Source organism: Rousettus aegyptiacus, unplaced genomic scaffold (assembly GCF_014176215.1).
Source record: "Rousettus aegyptiacus isolate mRouAeg1 unplaced genomic scaffold, mRouAeg1.p scaffold_m13_p_8, whole genome shotgun sequence".
Lineage (NCBI taxonomy): Eukaryota > Metazoa > Chordata > Mammalia > Chiroptera > Pteropodidae > Rousettus > Rousettus aegyptiacus.
The window spans coordinates 109666519-109689472 of record NW_023416311.1 but is presented as its reverse complement, the minus strand read 5'-3'; the positions used below and the strand labels follow the sequence as shown (position 1 = coordinate 109689472).

Here is a 22954-nt window from a genome sequence, read left to right as displayed (position 1 = left end):
GGGACAGTCGCCCCAGAGACGAGTCCCGAGGCGTCCCGCACCGAGCCCCGGGACCCCTCGCGGCCTCAGGCACCTGTGCGGACAGCCCAGGGTGGCGCGTGCGCGGAGCGCCCGGGGCGGGGCGGGGCTCTGGCCGCGGGGCGGGGCTCGAGCCTCCGAGGGGCGGGGCGAGGGGCGGGGCTAGAGCCGCTGGGCTGGGATCCGGGGCGGGGCGGCCCGCGGATCCGCCTCCAGCGCCGCCCCGGGGCGCACAGATGATTGGTTCCACGCGCCCAAGCGGCGCGCTGGCAGGTTCCAAACCGCTTCAGGTGTGCGGATTGCGGCTCCGGTGCCCTCCGTCAGTGCCACCCTCAAGTAAAAGCAGCTCCCGCCCACTCTCCGCCGCCCTATATGTGGCCCGCCGCGACCTTAGGGCCCTGGAGTGCCCCTGCCGCCCTCCGAGATGGAGCTGGCCGAGCGGTTTCTGTTGGACGCGCTCGCCTACTTGGAATGTGCTCTGGGTGTCCTGTTGTCCGTGCGGTTCAACACGGTGGGCTTCCCCTATGGGCGCTACACGTTGCCGGGCTCCGCCTGGCAACTGAAGGCCACCACCGCCTGGGTGGTACAGGAGCTGCCTTCGCTGGTCGTGCCGCTCTTCGTGTGCGTCGCCACGGCTGCCGAGCGCCTCCGCCGCTGGCCCAACTGCGTCCTCCTGGCCATGTTCGTGGTCCACTACATACATCGGTAATGGCTGGCGCCCCCGGCTCGGCATCCCCTGCCTGCGACCCCCGCCCGGCTCCCTCTGCCTGTGACCCCCGCCCGGCTCCCTCTGCCTGCGACCCTGGCCCTGCTCCCTCTGCCTGTGACCCCCGCCGGGCTCCCTCTGCCTGCGCTCCCGGCCCCGCTCCCTCTGTCTGCGCCGCCCCTCCACCCCACCCGGGCTGGGCTCCGCCAGCCCGGCTTACTCTCTCTGTGTCACTGGCCGGCTTGCCCTGCCTGGCCAGTCTCTCAGCCTTCGTCCCCTGTACTTCGCTGCCCTCCCTTCTGGCTCCCCCCACCTAGTCCTTACGTGCCCCTTCTCCAACGCAGCGCCATCTCCCTGTAGCCTCATCTCCCCTTGTCAAGTCACTCGGTGCTCCCACCCCCAAGCACTCTCTCCCTGTGGCCCCTTTCTCCCTGTGAGATCCTCCTCCCCATACATACACCCCAAGTCTTTGGGGTCCTCTCCATACACACATTACACCATCCTCTGTGGTCAGGGAGTTGGCTTTGAAACAATATTAGTCTGGAGAAGTAGGGAAGATATTAAAAGACTTAGAAAGGAGTCATAGAAAGGGTTAAAAAAACAAAACCGAAAAAACAACTGGCACCCAGAGAGTATCAGCTGCACAAAGTTCTGGGTTTCGTTCAAGACCAGAGCGTCTGGCCAAAGGTGAAAGCGGAAGCCATGGGTTCTGGTTTCTTTTCTGCTGGGGCTGTGTTTTCCTGGACAGGTGACCGATCACCTGGAAAGCGACTTTGATGAAAGGACTTTGTGATCCCTCTTTAAACTGGTCACTGCTGGGACTTTCACTTCCACATTATGCAGGGTGCCTGGGACTGTGAGAGTAGGTTTCCAGGTGATGGCTTCAAACACATATAAAGTCTTAAAGATGACTTTCAAGTGTTTTGACTTTAGTGAAGAATTTTGAATGGCTGTGTCGGAGATCTTCAAGTTCTTCTGATAAATTAGGGCTCTCTCCAGCTCTCAGGTTTTGGCTAAATCAAATAGCTGAACAAAAGCTGGAAATCAAAATTTTAAATTTCCATTTAGACTTCAGAAGGCTGCACAATATAAATGGATGTTCTCTGCATCCGAGAAAGCTGGGCTCGCTTCTGTGAAGGGGGAGGGGCAGGTGCTCTACCTCTCTGCATTTTGGTCCCACCTCATCACACCCCCTGCACAGAGAGGTGGGAAGAAGTAAGCATGAGTGTGTTTGTGTGTCTTCCCGTCTGTCTACGAGCCTCTTCTCAGTTCGGTCATCAGGACACAGACGTCCTGGTACAGGACACTTTAAACAGACAGAGTCGGTGTTCAACACAGCTTTCTGAGTCCTGTGCTCTGGACACTCCAAGAGTATTCCATTCAGCAAAGTTGATGCCCGGCTGCTCATTTTGTGTGTGTGGTATGATTGGCATTACTGCAATCTGAATCTCCGTAGAACTCTTGCGACTATATACGCTTGTCCATAATTATGCCAGAACCCGTGTTTGTCTGTTTCTCTAGGGGGTAAAAGCAAGCGCTGGAGTCAGATTGCTGGGCGTTATCTCAGCCTCATCACTGGGGACCTGAGATCCATTACGAAGCTGCTCTGCAGCAGGTGTCCCTGTCTATGAAACGGGCACAGCGATGGGGCCAGCCTGCGGGGGCAGCATTCGGTAAAGGCAACTCTGTAAAACGCTTGCACAGCACTGGCAGATCCGAATGCTCGATGCAGATAAATAATGCCGTTTTACATTGCCGTGCAAGTAAGCGTGTCCACGGACATGCTGCGTGTCATTTACGTGCGCCGCAAAAGAGTTCTCGAAGACGTGACACTGGATGCGAAGGGAGCGCTTCACGGAGCTTCGTGTGAGAGCCTGGAGCAGACGCTTTTGAAAGCATGACGTTGGTTTCCAGGCTCACTCTAGCGAGAGAACAGGAGCGTGAACACACATCCCGAGGGGCCAAGGCCACGGCTATGGGGACAGAACTTGAGTAGATCCTCCCACACAAACGAGGCCACTGGACACAGGGTTCGGGTGTTTTACTCAAGGCCCTCGGACTGGAGATTTCTGGGACTACCTACCACCCTTGGTGCCTAGACCAGTGGCTTTCAAAACCCTGCTGGGTCAGAGGTTAGGAGTAATTTTTTAAACTGCTGGGCTGTTTTCTTTTTTTTTTTTTCAAGTCACATGTGTAACTGTACACATAGCCTGTGTGGTTTACACTGAAATTTTCCAACTAGAAAAGATAAACATTTTCCATTCTACCCAAGCAACTAATTTATTAACGGCCACCTGACCCATGGCAGCGAGTGTTCGGGAGAGAACAGAATCCCCAGCAGCACTCACACCTGTCATAAGCTGTGCGCGGAGCTGGGAGACTTTTCTGGGGTCCTTCGTGTGCACAGGGCAGTGACGGGGACATACGGGGCTTCAGAGTTAGTGTCCCTAGCACCAAAGTGTGTTGTAAATGTTCACATCCTGGCGTTGATCTGTGATGAAATTTTATCTTTAAGACCATCTTTTCCTACAGGTAGGCACTGCCAAATAGTGACATCAGCCCACAAGTTTGACCTTTATCTTGGCATATTCATTGCTTGAAAGGCATTTATGAAATTCTATTAGATTCTTCTTGATATTTGCTGTTTAGTATGTCATCACTTTGTAGATTAATGTCTTCCCGTTGAAAATTAGGTGGCGACTCTTCAATTACAGTTAAATGGTTTTTGCAATATGGAAATCAAGATTCAAAATGCTGAATTTCTAAATCTGAACTTAGAAATTACATCCATTGCAAATGTCTGTGAGAACGAAGACCTCGGCACCTCTTTTAACTTTAAAAGTATAGATAGTCCGTAAAGCGTGACTTGTGGTCCAAATAATGTCAGTTGTCGTTGAAATGATTTAAACACAGTATAAATTTTGCACCTAATTGATGTTTTCCCTTACAATTTTGGGCCGAATTCACTAAGAAACATTACCAAGTCTGCAGCAAAAGCTAATTTCCAGTCCTTTAAAACTCAGTAATAGTGGTTGAAGCCAATTTTTCTCATTAAGAAAAATGTTAATCTCAGCTCTGAGCTCAAAATAGGGTTAAGTCTGCCTATCTGTGGCGGCTGGCCCTGGGGTAGGGGACCCCGGCAGTGAGGAGCGTCTGTTTTAAATTCTCGTTACTTCTCTGTCCTTTGCACTTCCGTGAGTTGGAGCTGCTGCGATGAGCGTGTCGTGTGGTGACTCGCCCTTTCAGCACAGGCCTCATGCTGAACTCTGATGAAATAACAAAACCGCCCGCACTCCGCCGTTCCAGAGCACGGAGAGGCCAGTTTTCTTGTCTGGGCACAAAGGGCACCCCTAAAAGTGAGATGCCTGGGCACGTGTGATGCAAGGGGGCGTGTGACACTCGCAACGCGGAGCCGCGGTGCTGCTGCGAGCGCACCGGGCCGCCTCGCGGGAGGCCGAGGTCGCCGCAGACAGGCCCTGCCGCCACCCGAGGCCGGCCGCTGCAGGCGGGCTGTAAACGGGTGGCCTGGCCGCGTTCCGTCACGGCTCTGTTTGCAGACACTGAAACTTGTGTAGTTTTCATGTCTCATAGAATATTCTTTTGATTTTTTTTTTTTTTACCCAGTATTTAAAAACGTAAAAAAAAAACCCATTGTTAGTGGCTGACTCGATTTGCTGATACCCGATCTAGACTCGGGTGGCCGACGCGGCCGCGGGACGTCAGTGACGGAGGAGGAGAGGGGCGTAAGGAAAAGCAGGAGAGGTTCGGGCTCCACGGTTACGAGGTGCCAGCCGGTGTTCGTCTGTCGTTCAGAAGTCAGCCCTGAACTTGAAACTGAACTGGGAGAAACCTAGCAAATGCTCGCTGTGTACATGATGCTCATGGCCCCGAGGGAAAGCCCGGGACTTTTTCTCATATCCAGGATGGAAGTGTCGACTGCGTTTGCAGACCGTTTCCTCAGAGTCACTCTGTTAACACTTAGTTCATCCGTAATTTACAAAGTGTGACGTGGAGCCCAGAAGACTTCCTTGAACCATTTTTAGTATCTGTCGTGTGTGTTTCGAGCTTCCTAGGATTTTCGCCTCCCTTTTGACCTGCATTTCTAGAATCCTGTGTTGAATTTAGCATGGATTGTGTTCAGGTCAGCAGTTTGACTCTCTTAGGAACTGAGTACTCTCCAGTTTATCGGGAATCTCTGCAAACCAAGTCCAGCCCTTACCTCTCCCATAATTCTTCCTTCCTTTCTTTTTTTCTATATTTCTTCGAATTCGAAATTCTAACACTTTTCTCAGCTCTGTCCTGCAATTAGCTTCCTGGACAATTAATTGAGGCCATCGCCGCCTGGGACGTTTTCTCTCAGCGTTCTCATCCTACGGTCCCTTGACGATGGCCCCGTGGCGGGAGAATCCCCTGGGCTGGCTTCAGAAGTGAAGCTGTTCACTCTTGGTTCCTCTCGAGTCTGCACACCCAAGGCTGGGGTGACAACCATGCTGTCTCTGCCATCGGTCACGTCCTCTGGGTCGAACACAAGCCCGCTGCCCTGAGAAGCTGGGATGGGGAGAAGCCCCTCGGCAACGATGCCTGATCCAAATCTCTGCCTATTTGGAAGGGAGCCTGCTGGTCCAGGAAGCACACAGTTACCCTAACCGAGCCGAACCCTACTCCTGCATGCAAGGATGCCAGCCCACTGTCCCAACTGTCTGCCCTTGTAGTAAGATGCAGAGAGAATTGGCTGTTTTCAGATGCTTGCCCAGACCATAGCTTCCAGGCCAGTAACTGCCTCACTGACAGCTTCATGGCCCAGCAGGCGGGTGCTTAATATCCAGCCAGCGCTTTGCTGGAACCTGAATGACGCCTCCTTTGGGGAAGCTGGCCTAACCAAGATGAGAACCTCGAGGCTGTCGGGGGGCGGGGACGGGGGGAGGCCCTGGGGGTGCCTGGCCGGCATTACGTCACTGCTCTTGCCGTCACTGTTGGTGATGAGTTACGTTTTCACCCTGGAGTAGATGCCAAAATGGCAGCAAATAATACACTTCTCCGTTTTTCCCTTGTCTTAAGGCATAATTTACACAAAATAAAATCACTCGTTTTAAGTTTGTGTGGTTGGATCGGTTTTGACAATTGCATGCAGTTGGGTAGTCGGCGCCGCGGGAGAGAGACAAACAGCTGAGGTTCCCCTGAACCTCCCTCGTGCCTCTTTGCAGTTAACCTTCTCGCCTGCCTCTGCTTTTGCCTTTTTATAATTTCGTGAGTGTAAATTCAATTTCTTGTATGGATAGAGGGCTATTCAAGTTGTCAGTTTCTTCTTGAGTCACTTTTGGTCACCTGTGGCTTTTAAAGATTTTGTCCGCCTCTTCATCCAGCTTCTCAAATTTATTGGCACGAAGATGCCGATAATAGTTTCTTGATATCTTTGTAAGGTCTATAGGGTATGTAGCGACACCCCCTCTTCAAAGGTACTTGCTACGCCTTGACTTTAAAGAGAAAACCCCCGACACAAAGTAAAGCGTCGCTTCTTCTTTGCTTCGCGAGTTTCTGATTTCTCGCTCTTAAATCTCATCTCCGTGAACTTTTACTAGTGTGCACCTTGGCCAGTGTGGCGTGTCTGAAGAACATGGTCTTCGAATTACTCAGATGTACACTCGCACTCAGCCGCTGCTCATTAGCCCTATGACCCTGAGCTGGCTACTTAAGCTTCACCCTTCTGAGTCAGTCTCGTCCCTTCGAGTGTTTGTGAAGTGTCTGCTGTGCAGGTAGCCGGGGGGCCTGGTAGGTGACGGGTGCTCATGAACCATCGAGATGGCGATGGCTGAGAGAATGGTGTCCCCCAGACCGTATTGCTCAGACTAGACCGAGTAATGGGTTTTAGGGTAGTGGAGATTCTATAAGCCTCTCGTAGGCTTCCGTTTTTTGTAACTCGGTGTGTCTGTTTCACATTCTATCTAGTAAGAATCTCGAGTTTGTGTACTGTGGTGTACTTTATTGAAACCTGGTTAATTCTTCAGAAATTCTGCTTTTAACAGAGGCAGTAAAGCCGAGTGTTCCTGAGAACGACTTTGTACACGGAAGCAAGATCAAAACTCCAGACCCTGAAAACAGAGTTGCAGGAATGCCAGTCTTCGACGTCATGGCTGTCGTTTTTGATCTGTTCCCGGTTTTCGTTTTCGAAGGTCCTTGATTTTCCCATTCCTGATCCAAGGAGGAAAGCCGACAGCGTGGCACTTGTGTGCGATGGCGTTCATGTTCTGCACCTATAACGGCTACTTGCAAAGCAGATACCTGAGCCACTACGCCGTGTACGCTGACGACTGGGTCACCGACCCCCGATTCCTCGCAGGTGCGTACCCCTGGCGACGCGCTCCACCGTGCGAGGCATGACTTCGGTTTTCGGATTCCGGTCATTTCTAGTTAAAAAGCGCACACTTCTTGAGCGAACCAAGAGCGTGTGATGGTCTCTGACCTAGCTGCAGGGGGGCCGGAGTGCTGGAGGGAGTCAGGACGTCCCGGCTCGGCCCGGCAGCGGGTGGTGACACAGGTGTTCAGCACCTGCGCCCTCTCAGATGCCGACAGCACAAATACCTGTTCTTAAGGTGAGCCTGCAAAGAACCACAAGCTCCGGCACAGTGGGCGGCCGCTAAGGTTGGAAGCGCGGGCACGTAATCTGAGACAGTCGTACACCTCTTACAGTGCCTTCTGGAAGGTGCAAAAAAGTTAGACTGGGGCATCTTCCAACCAGGCGATTCCATGGTTTGTGATTATACTAAGTTGAATAAACTTCTACATTTGTGGAGTTTTTGAAACTTTTATCAATTAATGTAAACTAAGGTACATTTCAAGTTCTAATTATAACCAAGTTCTGAGTAAAAATGAAAATAAAACATTAGCAATCAAAAATATTTGTGAGAGCATTAAACATAGATGCCCTTGGGGCTCTTGTTTATAAGGAAAATTCTCCAGGCTGTTTATGTGGTTTACCCCGCTCTGGGCATTTGGAAGTTCTAGCACATTCAGATATGACCTGCCCCCATGGTCACATACGCACATCACATTGTCCTTCGCATCTTCAGGCCACTCACAGTCCTTTGCCCAAAGTTCCATAAAACGACCTCGCATTTCATTTGGATTTTTCTCTCTCTAAATGTGTAATAATAGGGAGTAACTAACATTCGAATAATATGTTGTTGTCCATAAAGCACTTTTACCTTTCTCAGTCATGTTTTTTTTCTGCGAATTAAAATTTTTTCCCCAGGGCAGTGCCCCGATCATGCCTGAGAATCGTCCTGAGGGATCTGGGTCCCTATCTCTCCAAGAAGGGGTGGGTGAGAAAGCTGTGTGGTTCTGCAAACCCATGAAACTCTGACACATCTGAGTACACCGTGCCCAAATATCCCTGAAACGCTAACGTGTGCAGTTTGTACACTGTCCCCAAACCTCTTCTTGATGTACCTGCTTTGGACTACCGGATATTCTGCCCTGAGCATGACAAGGAGAAAGACTGGGCCTCCCGCTGGCCCCGCACCAGCCAGGAGCTGCACGCATGCGTTCTCTGTCACCAAGGTTCTGGGAAGGGCAGAAATTACCCTTTCACGGGCCAAGGGAAAGGTCAGGGGATTAAGCTGCTGGCCCAGCTAAGTAAGTGGCAGAGGAGGGCCTTAACCCACTCCGCACCCCAGCTCCCCAAGAGTAGGCAGGGAAGGACGGGAAGGAGGGCACTTTTCGAATCTAAAAAAAATAAGGAAGGGTTTAGTGTGTGTTTGTGATTCTCACGGGGATCATTTATCTGATGAATCGTTGGGATACTTTTGATGAATGACAACGAAACAAAAGAATCCTCTCGGTCTGTGACTTTGAATGTCCTTGAGGGAGTTCTGTGACAGACTCCAACCCCTGCAGGTGCCTTGGACGCTGGTGTGAAATTTAAGGTAAATCGTATACAGACTTCTTGGCTTCTCTGCAGTTGAACAGAAGGAATCAAAAATGGAAAAATATGCCAATTAGGATGCAAACTAGATTCCTTTTTTTTTTGTATTTATTTCATAGAGTTTATAGTTTTTGTAAGGAGACAAACATGAAGTTACATGGATAATTAATTACATTTGCAGTAGTTACCATGAGAGCTAAGCCAACAATGATGATAGTATATGAACAAAAAGTTTTTCAGAGCAGTGAGAGTCATTAATCAAAAAGATTTTATACAAAGATTTTGAGATCCCCCAAAATGGAATTAAATGTTGAGCATAAAAATACAAATACTACCAGTCTTGCCAAACTCGACAGCAAAAGGAGCTTGTCGCTTAGAAGAGAAATAAAGTGAGCACGGAATTTTGAAAATAAGATTCTTTCCGGAACCTCAGATTGGGGGCCCCATCGCCCGGAAGTGACAAAATGAAATGTGAAACATGTAGCAAATCGACTATACATTTATGGGTCCAATAAGTGACTTATGAGACATATTACAAGGTTCGATATGAACTGTTTAGAAAGAAAGATGCGTCCGGCGGCCGCTCCAGAAGGAGGAGCCGCCGACACCCTCGCCGCAGACCGGAGCGCTTCGCGGGGCTCTCTTTCACCCGTGGAAAACGATTTGACGCCGCTGGGGTAGCCGACGGGTAACTGACAGTAACGTCACTCCAAGGGCCTGTTCCTTCACGTGGCATGGAGCACCGTCATTAAGCATCATCTCTCTGCCTTCCACATTTTAAAATTCCTCAGAGCACTCGATTACCTCTCTTTTATCAATTCAAGTTATTTCTTTCATAAAACACTGCTACGGCAGGCCGGCTTTTCCGGGACTTAGTCGACGTGGCACTAACACGTCTCCTCGAAGCGACGCGAGTGCCCCGGGGACCGGGAGGGTGGGAAGGAACACGTGTGGGGTGCTGTGCAATGGCAGCGGCCAAGGGCCAAGGCGCTGGCTGCGCCGGGGGACGCCGCGGACGTGCGTGGGATTGTTCAGACGCGGCCATAAGGGAAGAAGAGAGGAGGCCCGGGGGCGAGCCGGGACCCGGCACCCGACCCGCGCCACGGCGGGGCGCGTGCTGAGAGGCCGCCCGTCCCCGGCCGAGCGGAGGGAGCTGGCACGCTCCGCCCAGTTGTCGCGATGAAAAGTCAGTGTCGCGGGCCAAGGAGCGAGCCTCGTGCCGACGACAGAGGCCGTGTTTGCAATTACAGCCGTCATCCTGGAAGCATGGGTCGGGGCCATCGGGTCAAGGCAGTTTGAGCGGATCAGATCATTGATTAACATCATTAGAAAAACAAGGCCCTGTTGCGCACCTGTGAGAGCAGTGCTTCTGAATTATCTTTCTAAGTAAAGGACAGTATTTATCATGATGATTATCACTGTCAATTACGGCCAACAGGTCGTAGTAACCATGACAACACGAAGCATGACCCTGGCAGCGGTCGCTCGGGCGCGGCTTCGTCAGTTCGGTACCTTATTAGCCATGATCCCCTTGTGCGTTTCTGGTCTCCAGGTTTCGTCCTGTGGCTAACGGGCATGCTGATAAACATCCACTCCGACGGCATCCTCAGGAACCTCAGGCAGCCGGGGCAGACCGGGTACGGAATCCCGAGGGGTACGTACTGGAAGGGGCGGCGGCCTGCGGCTGAGCCCCGCCGTGTCTGATAACCGGCGGCCTGTGTGTTAGCTGTGGTTTGCAGCGGGAGTCGCTGTCCTTAATGCGGTCGCCATGATGATCGTTCTGTTAGAATGATAAAAGGGCCAGCTCCGGCCCACCGAGCGGTTGTTAAGCGAAAAGGAAAGTCTAGTTAACTCCCTTTGGAGAGAGAACAGGGGGAAGAATTTATGGTTTGCAGGGGGTGTCTAATACTTCATTGCCAGCAGGGTCACGCAATAAGGATGGATACCCCGACCGACCCCCGCCCCTCTGAACACAATGACGTTGCGTGACATTCCTTGGAAATCTCCTTAAACGCATGCGCGTGATGCCAGGAGAGGGAGGCCTCCTCAGAGGGCCCAGTCCGCGTGAGGGCCGGTGTCCAGGGCGCACGTGGGAGAGTCCGCAGCCAGCCGCTGCCCTCGCGTGGGCCGTAGCCCAAACGCGCGCCACGCGGCTGGTCTGGAGAACCTCGAGCCACGATCCGTGTGATCCGCGTGCTCCTAGTGAGGTGGTGTCCTCCCTCACGCATCGGCCGGTGCACGCCCAGGTCTCCCGAGGGACCCGCCTCCAACTCGGGCCTCTGAGAGCCCAACGGAGCGCGTGCCGAGGACCCCGCACTGGAAAGGCGCAGACCCGGGAAGAGGGGGAATCTGGCACGACTCAGCGTGAGAGACCTGATCTTAGAGTTACTAGAAACAGATTATACACTGTTAAATGTCCCCTCCCCCCCAAAAAAAAGGATCGAAATTGTGAGCGAAAGAGTGATGCACTAGAAAAAGGACAAAGCAAACACACGGCAGGAATCAGCGGAGCCTCTAAAACAAAAAAATGCCGTAGGAAAAGCTGAAACTTCCGTGCAGCCGGAAAGCTCGCAGCTGCACGTAGCCTGAGCCCCTCCACTCACCTACCCGACCTCGTGCGAGGAGGGGAGGAAGCAGCGTGACGTGAGCAGGTGGCCAGACCAGCCCTCCACGTCTGTGGCCCCCGGAGCTGGGGCCCGGAGGTGGCCCACAGAGGGCGCAGCTCCGCCCTCTGCCTCGGGCCCCCTGCTGGCCGGCCTGGGGGCCTCCCGCCCCGCAGCTGCGGCCCGGCCCTCCCCACAGGCCTTGCATCCAGCTCCCGCTGCCCAGGGAGGCCTGTCCCCAGACGCCGTCTGTGGCCGTGACCTCCCTCCACCCCAGCCCGGCCGGCTGGGCCCTGTCACCCTGCCCTGGGCCGTACTCTGTGCCTTCCTTGTTTATTACACGTAGGTTCAGTGTTCCAGACCACGGGCGGGGGGGGGGGGTCTTCTCCACACCGGACCCCAGTGCCTAGAGCAGGGTCTAGCCCACCAAGGAGACTCGATCCGTCTGTGAAGGCGTGGTGGGTACGTGAGTGAATGCATGCCTGCGTCAATGCATGCGTGAATGAACGAATGAGCGACTATGTCTGTGAAAAGTAATATTTTTTCAGTCTTAGGTCGAGAGTTCTATGTAGGCCATGCTCTAAGTTCTAAGCTAAGTTCCAAGTTCCTTGTTCTAAGCCAGTTTGTTAATCGTGACTCGGCGTTCTGCCCTTTCTCAGGCTCCGTCAGCTTGGCCCATGAACCAGTAAAGCGACCTATTAAGGTGTGTGAAAACTGTAGCGTTTGATGTTCAGACAGCTAGGGGTTGATACGAGGATGTAGTCAGCACCCGGAGTGGTGATAGTGAAACCAGCCATGTGCAATATGTGTTACCGATGACAGTTCTGTGGAAGTTGTATTCTCCGACAGTCACGCCGATGTCCGCCGAGTAAGCGGGCGCACCTCCGGAGCCGGTGCCCCTCGCCTCACCGCCTGCCGTCCCCCGCCTTTCCCCAGGGGGCCTGTTCGAGTACGTGAGCACGGCTAACTACTTCGGGGAGGTGCTGGAGTGGTGCGGCTACGGCCTGGCCAGCTGGTCGGTCCAGGGCGCGGCGTTCGCCATGTTCAGCTTCTGCATTCTGGCCTGCAGGGCGCGGCACCATCACCGGTGAGTCACACGCCGCCCTCCGCCTCTCGGTCTGTTCTCTGACCGTATCATGCCAATGTTTGGGTTAGGTTTCTGAAACGTCGGTATTAGTTTGGGCGCACGGACCCCGGGTCACATCGTGCTTGGGCTAAACTAGCAGACAATGCGGCAGCTATGGGGAGAAGAGCCCAGCCGTCAGGGGCCACGGGCCGCGTGGTAGCGTCACCACGTCCTCTGAGCCTGTAGTTCACGCTGCTGGACTCTGGACTCGACAGTCAAGTCAAATGTCGAGCCGGGCTTTGGGACCCGGTGCGGACCGCACGCAGAGGCCGCAGGCAGAAGGAACCTCGGAGCTGGGGGTGGGCAGCCCGCCAGGCCCCCCCCCCCCGAGCCCTTCCCGCCGGTGCTCCACCCCACGATGCAGCCCCGTTTCCCCTGGGCTCCCCCAGATCACACCTCGTGCTTTCCCAGAACCGAGGCGATCCGTGCTCTGCACGGGCCTGGCTGCAATGATACGTGACCACTGCAGACTGTGCATCACAAAGTCCCGGAGGGGGGATAGAAACGAGGCTGGGTTTCCCGTGTCCACGTCAAGGACGGCAGCCAGCCCACCTCAGCCCGGCCCGAGCCCTGCGTGGCCAGGACCCGTCCTCCTGCCCTGACCACCCGCTCGGGGCTGCCGTCGCTTGAGGGGAAGGGTGCTAGTCCCTTACAGAGAAGTGAACGTCGGCTGGTCTCGAATACTGAGAATCGGTGAGAAGATAAGGAACTGGATCAGGAGGAGGCCAGGACAGCCGGGAAGGGGTTCCCCAAATGGAAAACGGGAGTGAAGAATCCCCGTTTCTCCGTAAGGAAACCCCAGGTGTCCTTCAAGGGAAGAGTCATGGGTGGACGAGGCCCATTGTCGCCCTGTTGGGGTTTACGTGGACGTCTGTGTGAAAGCAGTTTTAATTGCCGAACAATCAATCAATTCAGCTTAGTGGAAATATGTTTGGCAATGTTGGCTTTACAAGCCGAGGACAAAATAAAAACTATTCTTTATCTAGTAATGCAGCGAGCCCAACTAATTAAACTACGGGATAAACAAATGGCAAAAGCAAACAGCCCTCAGGGCTGGTCCTGTAACAGTGTAAAAAAATTGCATTTCAATAACATCTTTCTTGTTCACATCTCCCCTCTTTACTGTTACCACTTTGGAAAATATGCTGTTATGGTTATTGGTATCAGTTCCTCAGTGAGTCAGCCCAAGGACAGGGCAGAGAGCGATCTCTCCAGGCGCCAGCTGCCTGGGAGTAAATAGCTCCAAGGCTCCCAAGAAGAAAAATAAAACGATATTGCCGTTGGAGTAAGGATAACGTAGCTGTCCACCGGAAACCGTATTTCTTTGTGCTGGACGCTAACAGCTAACTTCGACTTTTGTAACCTGCTTGCTTGCTTGATCAAGGCCAACCAGGACGTAGTTTCGGGCTTTATACGCTGCCTGCTCCGGAGGCTCGGGGCTGACTCTCTAGTGGGGAGGGTCAGTCGCCGGCCGGCTAATGAAGGCTCATAATGAATCTCAGTTGGCTCCATGGGTCTTAGATTTGAACGCACCACAACAGTTCCGCACAGAGCAGCCTTACTACAAGTTTCTGCCTGTGACAGGCAGATGCGCAGTATTTAATTCATAAATGATCATAGTGATGGACACGCTCTAGGTTGGACACGTCGGGTCAGCTGTGCCGAGTTGCTAACAGACGGCTGGTGCCCTGTCTCCACGTTGCCTCGGCCCCGCCAGCCTCTGGCAGCCACACGTCTGTCCCAGAGCCCCGTGCGGGCCACAGGAGCCTCTGCAGCTGTCCAGGAGGTGGCAAGCTGAGCACAGCAGGGTACCTGTCCCGCTCGAGGGCCGCACCCTGAGGCCAGCCAGCGAGGACAGTCTTTGAGGAGGGTCTCCGTCGAAATAGAAAAGTATCGCGTGCTTACCTATCAGGTTTGATGTCACTTAAAAAAAATGAATCCGACGTGTCTTCAAGACATCGTGACCGACGGTGTAATGATTTAAAACAAGGAGGGCGCGTGGGGGCACGTTCATGAAACGCTTCCTTAGCCCCAGGGCCCGTTCATCGGACTCGCACGCGAAGAGCGTGGTCTGTGAGCGTTTGCAGAGCGTTTCTGCGATTGTCCCTGACCTGTCTCCGTCAGAGGGAGACGTCGCCAAGAGCCATTCGGGAACATCGAGCCGCCGTGAGCCAAGAAAACAGCAACCGCTTCGAAGTGTAACTTGAAGAAGCATCTTGGCCACAGCACCATCGGATTGTGATGCAGGGGGCCGGCCTCGGCGGGGGGTCCTTACGCTTTCCACCCAAAGGCCAGGGGATGTTAGCTCAGGCCTGACAATGAGGAAATCAGGAGGAAAAGTCAGCAGCCAGCCCTGGCCCATGTCACATGAATAGCATCCTTGTAATTCTAGAGATAGGAAAACGAGTGAGAAAAACAATAGAAATCATGCTGCTTGTTGCCCTTTTAAAAGTATTCATATGTATACACGTATTTATACATCTTCGAATGTAACTTCTTGAGGTGGATTTGTGATCTGAGTGATTAAATGATGGGGTAATTTTTCTCTCCTTAATCCTTTAACGAAGTATCTTTTATTCCTACAGAATGGTTTGTGTGAAGTAAATTTAGTATGTTTGGACGTAGCGTTATCGGGAGAGAAGATTCTGCTCTGAAAAGGGTGCTTAGCAACGCTTTGCTACTCCGTGCGCCGCAGGAGGATGGGCGGGGAGCGGGGTGCCTCGTGTCCCCAGCAGGCCTGGGCTGGCGGCCGCTTCCGGGATTCTAAACTGTCCTTTGCTTCTGCTTTGGTCCCTTGGAGGCAGCGTGTCCCCTTCCCGGGGCGGTCTCTAGGAGAGGAGCCCCTCCGCGTCCCTGACCCGCTGCCCGGCGCTGACCCGTGGGGAGAAGCTCAGAGAGTTGTTGTGCTTCGTGTGCTAGATCCCCAGCGGGCTGTCTCCATCCGTCCGGGCTGCTGGAGCTGGGGGCCTACGAACAGCAGGCCTTTATCTCTCGTGGTTCTGGAGGCGGGGGGTTCCGAGGCCAGGCGGGGTCTGGGGGAGGCCTCTTCCAGGCTGCGGGCTGCCAGCTCGCTGTGTCCTCACAAGGCAGAGGAGCAAGGAGCCCCCCGGGGCCCCTTTCATCGGGACCCCGGCCCCTCTGGGGACTCTACCCCTATGGCCTAATCACCTCCCAAAGCCCCGCCTGCTAGTACCATCCCTTCAGGCATTAGGTTTGTAACGTTTGAGTTTTGGGGGATGAGCATTCAGACAACTGCATAGGTCCGTAAACACCGTCGGTCACCAATGAGTAAATGTGCGTATTATGCAACTGCACACGCGCCCTGCCGTGAGCACTCTCGTCTGCTGCACGTCGCCGATCTGGAGGCGGCGGCTTCCATCCCGTGCTTGGTCCCCGGGCCACCGAGCGGCCTCTCAGGACTTCTGCCAGTACCTGTCTCTTTGGGTCCACAGAACAGCATCAGGAAGTAAACGTGGTCGTCTGTGACGGTCCTGTGTTTGTGGGTTACAGTGCCAAACTTCTCTAAAATCTGAAATCGACAGGCCTTCGCCGACTCACTGCCAGCGTGCCGCGGTCACAGACTGTCACCGAAGCAACGAGGAGCTAGTCGTGTTCCGTCGCGAGTTTTAGCCTCTCCAGTGGCCTTTCGTGCTTACGGAAACTCCTTTTCTCCGCTGACTTCTTCATCTTGTCGAGTTATTTGAGATATTTACCGCATCCACTTAGTTTCCACCCTTCCCGACTAGCCGGTACCCCAAAACGAATGAGCATGCCTTTGGTGAGATGACTTGCGTCAACGCAGAAGACACCCGTTTGCTCTGCATGCTCCAAAACGAGCCCACCCGTCGTCTTCCCGTGGCCGTCGGAGTCAGCAGGGTGGGCGCCGTTTCCGCGGACCGCGTGCCTGGCGCAGTCGCTCTCTCCTGGGGACCGGACGAAGCAATCAGAGCCACAGGCAGACGCTCGGCTCCCTTCGCCCCCCAGTCCGCATGCCTCCGGGGTCCAGAAGGGAGGCTTCTCACACACCGGTCAGCATCCTGATCACACGTCAGTGATTCCCTTGCCAGTGAAAAGGCGAATCGTATGGGTCACTTCTTGCGAATCACGCTCTATAATCGGATGTACTTAATTGTTCGTGGTCTAGACAAAACCAAACCGTGTATCTGAAATGCCAAAGTTTTTATTAATACTTTTAAAAACTCTGCCTGTGTAATAAAAAATATTGTCCCTTTCATTAGCATTTGTTACCCGTTTAAATGACAAAATTATTTCCTTTTCTAATGCCTTTTTTTTTCTTATTTTAGGTGGTACCTTGAGAAATTTGAAGATTATCCGAAGTTCCGAAAAATTATGATTCCGTTTTTGTTTTAAGTCCATCATCAATGGAAGTATCTTTGACTTGAGCTTTCCGATGCTGTTTCTCTAGGGATTACATAAATGAATTGCTTCTCTGTAATTTTTGTCTTTTTCAAGATTCGCTATAAGAAGTATTTTCTCAGTGCATTTGGAAGCTACCTAATAGCAAACTAATCAAACTGAAACGCAGGCCGACGGCTATGCTGCGTACAGGGCAGGAGCCTGGTAGCCGCTGCCGGCCATCCCTCTCGTTACACACCGCTATGCGCGCAAGACCGGGACACACGGACCATGCTGGGTGTCCCCTGCGGACCAAAACTTCCACTGCCATGTACAGCCCCCGACAACAGTTGGTTCAAGGTCAAAGATGATGTCCCCTCCCCCCATAGGGGCGTGATCAGTCTTCAAGGGCCCTCCCTTCCTGCTGGGGTGCCCACAGTATAGTCACAGACTCAGGGAAAGCCGTGGGCTCTCCCCGCTGGGTGCTGTGCTGGCGGGGGGACGTGGGATAGCGAGGAGGCTCCCTCGGGAGGCCCGGCGAGGCCCTCACCGAAGGCGTCTGGCTGCTGCTCCAGCCCGGCTCATCAGGTGACCGTGCTGGCTGGGCTGCATGCTGGGGTGTTCGTATGGCGTAGGCTGCTTGTCCCCCAAAAGGGACTGGATGGAGGCTCCACGGTGGGTGAGCGTACAGGTACAGTGGGGCAACCTCCCCACTCCCTGCCCCCAGCTCGGACGGCGCCCTGGGAGCCATCGGAATTCTCTGGCCTGAGATGCCTTTTCTTCTTCTAGGTAGAACTAGGATTTTAAAAAACACTTGTTCTTTGAAGTACCTCGGTATTGCAAAACAGTATCTTGAAACAGAATTTCTTGCTCTAGAAGCACTGGAAGGATCCGCCGAGATAAATGGCAGTAATAGAATTCACTAGTCTTGTGAGATATTGAAAAGCCGGCTCCAGTCAGAGGGGTGTCGCATCCCTCGGCCCTCTGTGAACACCTCATGATTTTCCTCTCCCGGGACGGCACTGCCGTGTTTGCAGAAGTCGAATCTGAAAGAGACGTGGAAAGGAAGAGGCTCCGCTCGTTCGCGTCCGAGCCGCTGGTCGTGCTGGGTGGCAGGAGTCCTCCAGAGCTGGCCGTCAGCTCATCCCCTGGCCCTCAGGTCCCGCAGCCCCCCGGCCCTCGGCCAGCGGCTTCTCCACCCTCCTCCCGGCTCGCCCGCCGGGCAGGGCTCCCTCCCTCACGGGCTTTCGTGTAAAAACTATTAGTCTCTTAGGTGTTTAGAAGGACCCAGGAAACTTTTTCTGATGCAACTGTGCGTCCTTCTTAGAAAAAAAAAAAAAAAAAGGAATGTTTTCGCAGGGAAATTTTATTATTAAATGAACTTCGGCCCCTTTTTCTGACCAAATAAGTGCTTGAAACCATAAAGCGATACATATTTTGGATCTCAGGGAGAGTCGGAAGTCTGAGCCGGTCCTGACCGCCCCGGGCCCTGTGTTCTGGAAGGCGCACCTGCCCGGGGGCCGCGGGTCTGCGCGTCGGGGACGGTCACCGTGCAGTCGTTTCCGTCGGCGCCGCGGTGGCCCCCCGGGCACAGAGTTCGCGTTAACTCGAGGCTGGGTGCAAGCTCGCCGCCTTCCCGCACGCACCGAACGGGCGATCGACACGGCAAGAAGGCCCATGTCATCTCGTCAGCCCTGCCCTCCCTTTCCTGACGACGTCGTGGATCGTCATCCGTCTCTGTGTCAATCATGCCGATTGAGGGGATTAATAAAGTTTTGCCGTCAAACGCCCCCTCGTTCCCGTCAGTCTCCGGCGCTCTGCCGCGTGGACGCTCCCTCGCGCCGGCGGTCCAGGCGGCAGCGTCATTTCCAGCCCTGGAATCTGCACGAGCATCTCGTACCCCGTGGTGGTCTTCACGAGGTTCTTTCCAGACAGGGGATGCTTCGTCGTGAATGAGGATGTGTCCCGGAACGGCATCTTGGAACTAGGAGAAATCGCAGCTGTCGAGGTTTGTGTATTGGTCGCATCCGGCCATGGTCCTGAAGATACATGACAAAGTCCAACTTTTCTCTTTGGCTATTCTTAGGTTCTCTAGCTTTGCAGTCATATTATCCGCAAATGTCTGACGTTCCTGTTTCGCGACATTCGAAGTTGCTGCTTCTGTTGTTGTTTGCTCTTCATATTAGCAAGAACGGCGAGAGGAATTCTGGATCGTAGAAGCGATCCTCACGAATCTTGTGTGGTTTTCCGCAGGAATGCCTTTTCTTACTATCTTGAGCAGCCTTTTATTTTCTTTCATGGTTATTTGTTTGGTTTCTACTTTGGCCGTTGGGATCGTCTCTCTGCTCTTTTTGGAAACACAAAATCATCTATTTCTTTTGAGATTTTCAAATGTACTCCATACACGTCAGGAATGAGAAGTGGGGTCTGCCGACAGGTGCAGAGGAAAACAGCAAACTAAAGACATGTCCACGTGGGCGTTCTCATCTCGTGGGTTATTTTCTTCATTAGATATTTTCAAAGTTTGTTTGTTTTACTCTAACTTTTATTGTGGTAATTTCTTCTGCGTTTCCTGAATTATTACTATCTGCTTTTCATCTTGTTTTGGCATTCTGATTCGGGGGAGAAGTCATGTCCGTCAACCCCTTAAAGGGGAGTTCTCTGTGTTCAGTGCCCTTGGCGCCTGTGTTCTTAGCTCGAGGCCGTGTGTCTCTGCTGGGCGAGGCCGACTACCCTCTCTGGTCTGACACCGTCCCCATCGTTATGACCCTAGGTCATCTTCGGCTGTCCGCTTCAGGTTTGCTTCGATCCGAATAATTTTAGGAAACTAATTTCTTTCTGAAATGATGCTTTTAAAATTTTCGACTGTATAGGGATTTCGTCTAAAGGCTTATTCTTTTCCACATATGTGGATAGAAATCGTTTATGTGAAATTTCTCCTTTGTGGATTTTGAGTTTTCCTTTGTGGCCTCAAGCCTTTTATAACAATAAGAAGACCATTTTTTTTTAAAGTTTATGTTGTTTGTTCCGTAGTTTGTTAATTCAAACTAATTGTTCAAATTCCTTACTTATTTTTCTCCTATGTCAAATTTTTCTTGTATTTCTAATAGTTTTTGCTTTATGTTTTAATACTGTTGTTTTGCAAAACTTTCCACCTTGTAGTCTTCCTGCTGGATATTTCTTTCCTTGAATTGTACTTTGATAAGAATATTGCCACACTGCATTTTTGTTGATAAATTTATCTGATATTTCTTTGCTTATCCTCTCATTCCAAGTTTTTAAACTTCATTTGTTTTAATTGTCTTCGACACATAGTAAGTAGACTTTGCCATTTAATAAGTTAGCTCAAATTATCTTACTATTCGCTGTACTGAAATGTGCTATCTTCCATCATGTGTTCTGTTTTTTATTATTTGTTCACTTGCAACTTCCTTGTTTCCTATAGTGGTCTAGAAAGGAGAGTTCCCCTAACAAAGAAAAAAGCAACATTAGGAACAGTTTTTGTGTTTTTTAGGAGTACACTTACTAGGTCCCAGTTACATATGACGCTCTGAACATACGCTTTTACTCCTCCTACTCCCTCTCCTGGCCCGTTCCGGTCCCCGTCAGGGGATCGGAAGGTGTGGGGGACAGTGGCCCGTAGGGAGAATGAGAGCGAGTCCTTCGGCGCGTGGGAATGGGGACCAGAGGCGCCACGATGATGGCGAGAGCCCGTCCCGTGCGCTGCTGAGACGGCCGGCCCGGAAAACCAGGGCGGATGGAGGGGGCAGGGAAACGTGTGCCTCAGAGGGACAGCCGCCGGAAGTCTGTGCGCGGAGCAGGCGGCGGGGTCCCCCGCCCCCCACTCCTGCCCCTGCAAACAGCAGGAAAGCCCGGGAATTAGCTCTAATCCATTCCCAGGGGGAAGCGAGGGGGTGGGCGTGGAAAAGGGCGGGGACTCTCATGGGTGAAAATGAGGAATTGGGAAAACCAGGACAACTAGATGTTGGCCTCCCGGGAAAAAAAAAAGGCATGACGGTGGCTGGTCACCTGCCTCGTGCTGCAAGGAACCCCAGGAGGCCTGGAGCCCTCAGTCACAGGCTCCTCCTCAAGCTCTCCTGGTTCTTTTTAAAAAATGTGAAACGATGACCGGGAATCACTAGAGACTCAGATAAGTCTACATGTTGAAAGAAAAATGGGTGCCCGTGGAGAAAACACCGATCCGGGAGCAGAAGGGAAACGTTTCGAGCCGCCGCAGTGTCGGGGAGGGGCGGCGTCGGCGGCCCAGGGCACGGATTGGGCCGCCGAGCGCGGGGCCGTGCCCAGCGGCGGGAGAGGGGGCCGCTCATGGCCAAGCCACCTGTCTGATAAGGGCTTCGCATCCAGATACGGAGACTCAAATTTCGTGAATAAAAAAATTCGAGTCCATTTTTAACGGGCAAACGATTTGAACAGCCATGTCACCAAAGAATACGTACAAATGTCAGGTAAACGCGTGCGAAGACGCTCACCAGCTTCGGTCAGCGGGGATCCGACAAACCACGAGCCGGCACCACTCATCCCTTAGCAGGCCCGAAATTCAAAAAGAACGAGAGAAATGGCCAGCCCTTTGGATCGTGTTTTTCATTCATGATTAATTTCTTGTGTAGGGTTCCCCATGAAACACACACACACACACACACACACACACACATACACACACCCCTCCCTCAACAGACACATACGCATGACAGGAAGTCACTGGACTCTTCTGGAAAAGCAATGCTCCAGAGCAACAACAGAAAAGACCTCCACCAATGGCATTCACTTGTTTTCCAACTAAAAAAATATACATATCCAAGGCGCAGCAAGGGCGTGAAGACTCCGGAACTCTCACGCACTGCCAGGACGTGAGAAATGCCACAACCACTTCGGAAAATACTCGACAGTTTCTTGAAAAGTCACACGTACACTTTCTATATGACCCGAACATTTCACTCCTAGATTTACCCAAGGAAAATGAAAGCGTGTGCCTCTACGCAGATTTTTACATGAATGTTTATATCAGACTTATTTGTAATAGCCAAAAACTATGAACAATCCCATTTTCCATCGAGAAGCGAAGGACCGAGCATCTGGTGGGGTAGCCGTACAATGGAATTCTACTCTGCACCACAAGAGGAATAAACGATAAACACCAGCAATGACAACATGACTATCTCAAAATCATTATTCTGACTGAAAGAAGCCAGCGTAAAACGCATGTGCCGTATTGTGTACGGACAAGTGTTTGTTTACCTGGAGCTGGGGGCGAAGGGCATAAGGAAACAATTTCAAAAAGGCATAAGGAAACATTTGGAAACAAGTATTTATTATTTCGATCAGTGTGAAGCTTTCATAGCTGCATGCATCAAATTATACACTTTAAATATATGTAGTCCATTGTATGTCCATTATACCTCAATAAGCCTGATTTTAAAGACACGTTATCACTCCAATAAAATAACAGGATGCTATCAAGACCAAGTTAAGAAAAATGAATCCAGGAAGTTTGAAAACAAAAATTTGGTAGAGGAGGTAGAAGCTAAAAATCAGTCCCAGAAAACATAACAAAAGACCGAGACCCAAGAAACATGCAATCACCTGGGAGAGCCCACGTTTGACGCGCGGGAGCTGCAGGAGAGCAATCTGCCCGGGCCCCTCGTCACCTGGATGACTTCAGGCACTTCTCCCCACGCGAGCTGATCGGAGGCAGGATGAAAGTGTGGGCCGGATCCACAGCAGTCTCTGAGGGCGGGCGTCTGTGAAGATGAAAGGGGTTTGAGATGCAAGAGAATCTAGGTGACTCCTGTGATGGGTATTTTTTTTTTTTTGTCTTGTTCGTTTTAAAGATCTGAAACAAATGAATCTATTTTTCAGATATCAATATTTATCCTGGGCAGTTATGTTATACGTTGTAGTTTTTGGTATCTTTACATTTCTAGTTAAAAAATGGAAAGGGCACAGAGCCGGGCCCTGGAGTCCAGAATGCTAGGAAGTGAAGCCCGCAGGGGATGAAGGAGGGAACGCCGGGCTCCGCGCTCCGCGGTCCGCGCCGGCCACTCAGCACCATGGAGAGGTCCGCGCAGGCGCGCAGGCTGTGCTGCGTCCCCTCCCCCCCCTCCCCCACGCTCCCCGGCCGGGCTGAGCATCTTCCGAGTTTCTTTGTTGTCCACATTGTCGTTTCTGGGAATCGAGGCAGCATGAGGAGCTCATGAACCCCACTG

General features: G+C 52.4%; 1 protein-coding gene across 1 annotated transcript; it reads left to right on the top strand.

Annotated features, from left to right (window-relative positions):
• The first annotated feature begins 296 nt into the window (after positions 1–296).
• On the top strand, positions 297–22682 carry SRD5A1 (steroid 5 alpha-reductase 1). Its single transcript, XM_016160989.2, has 5 exons — positions 297–723; positions 6895–7061; positions 10198–10299; positions 12185–12335; positions 16679–22682. Exons 1-5 carry the CDS (start codon positions 443–445, stop codon positions 16743–16745), a joined length of 768 nt encoding a protein of 255 aa, XP_016016475.2. The 5' UTR covers positions 297–442; the 3' UTR covers positions 16746–22682.
• The last annotated feature ends 272 nt before the right edge of the window (positions 22683–22954 follow it).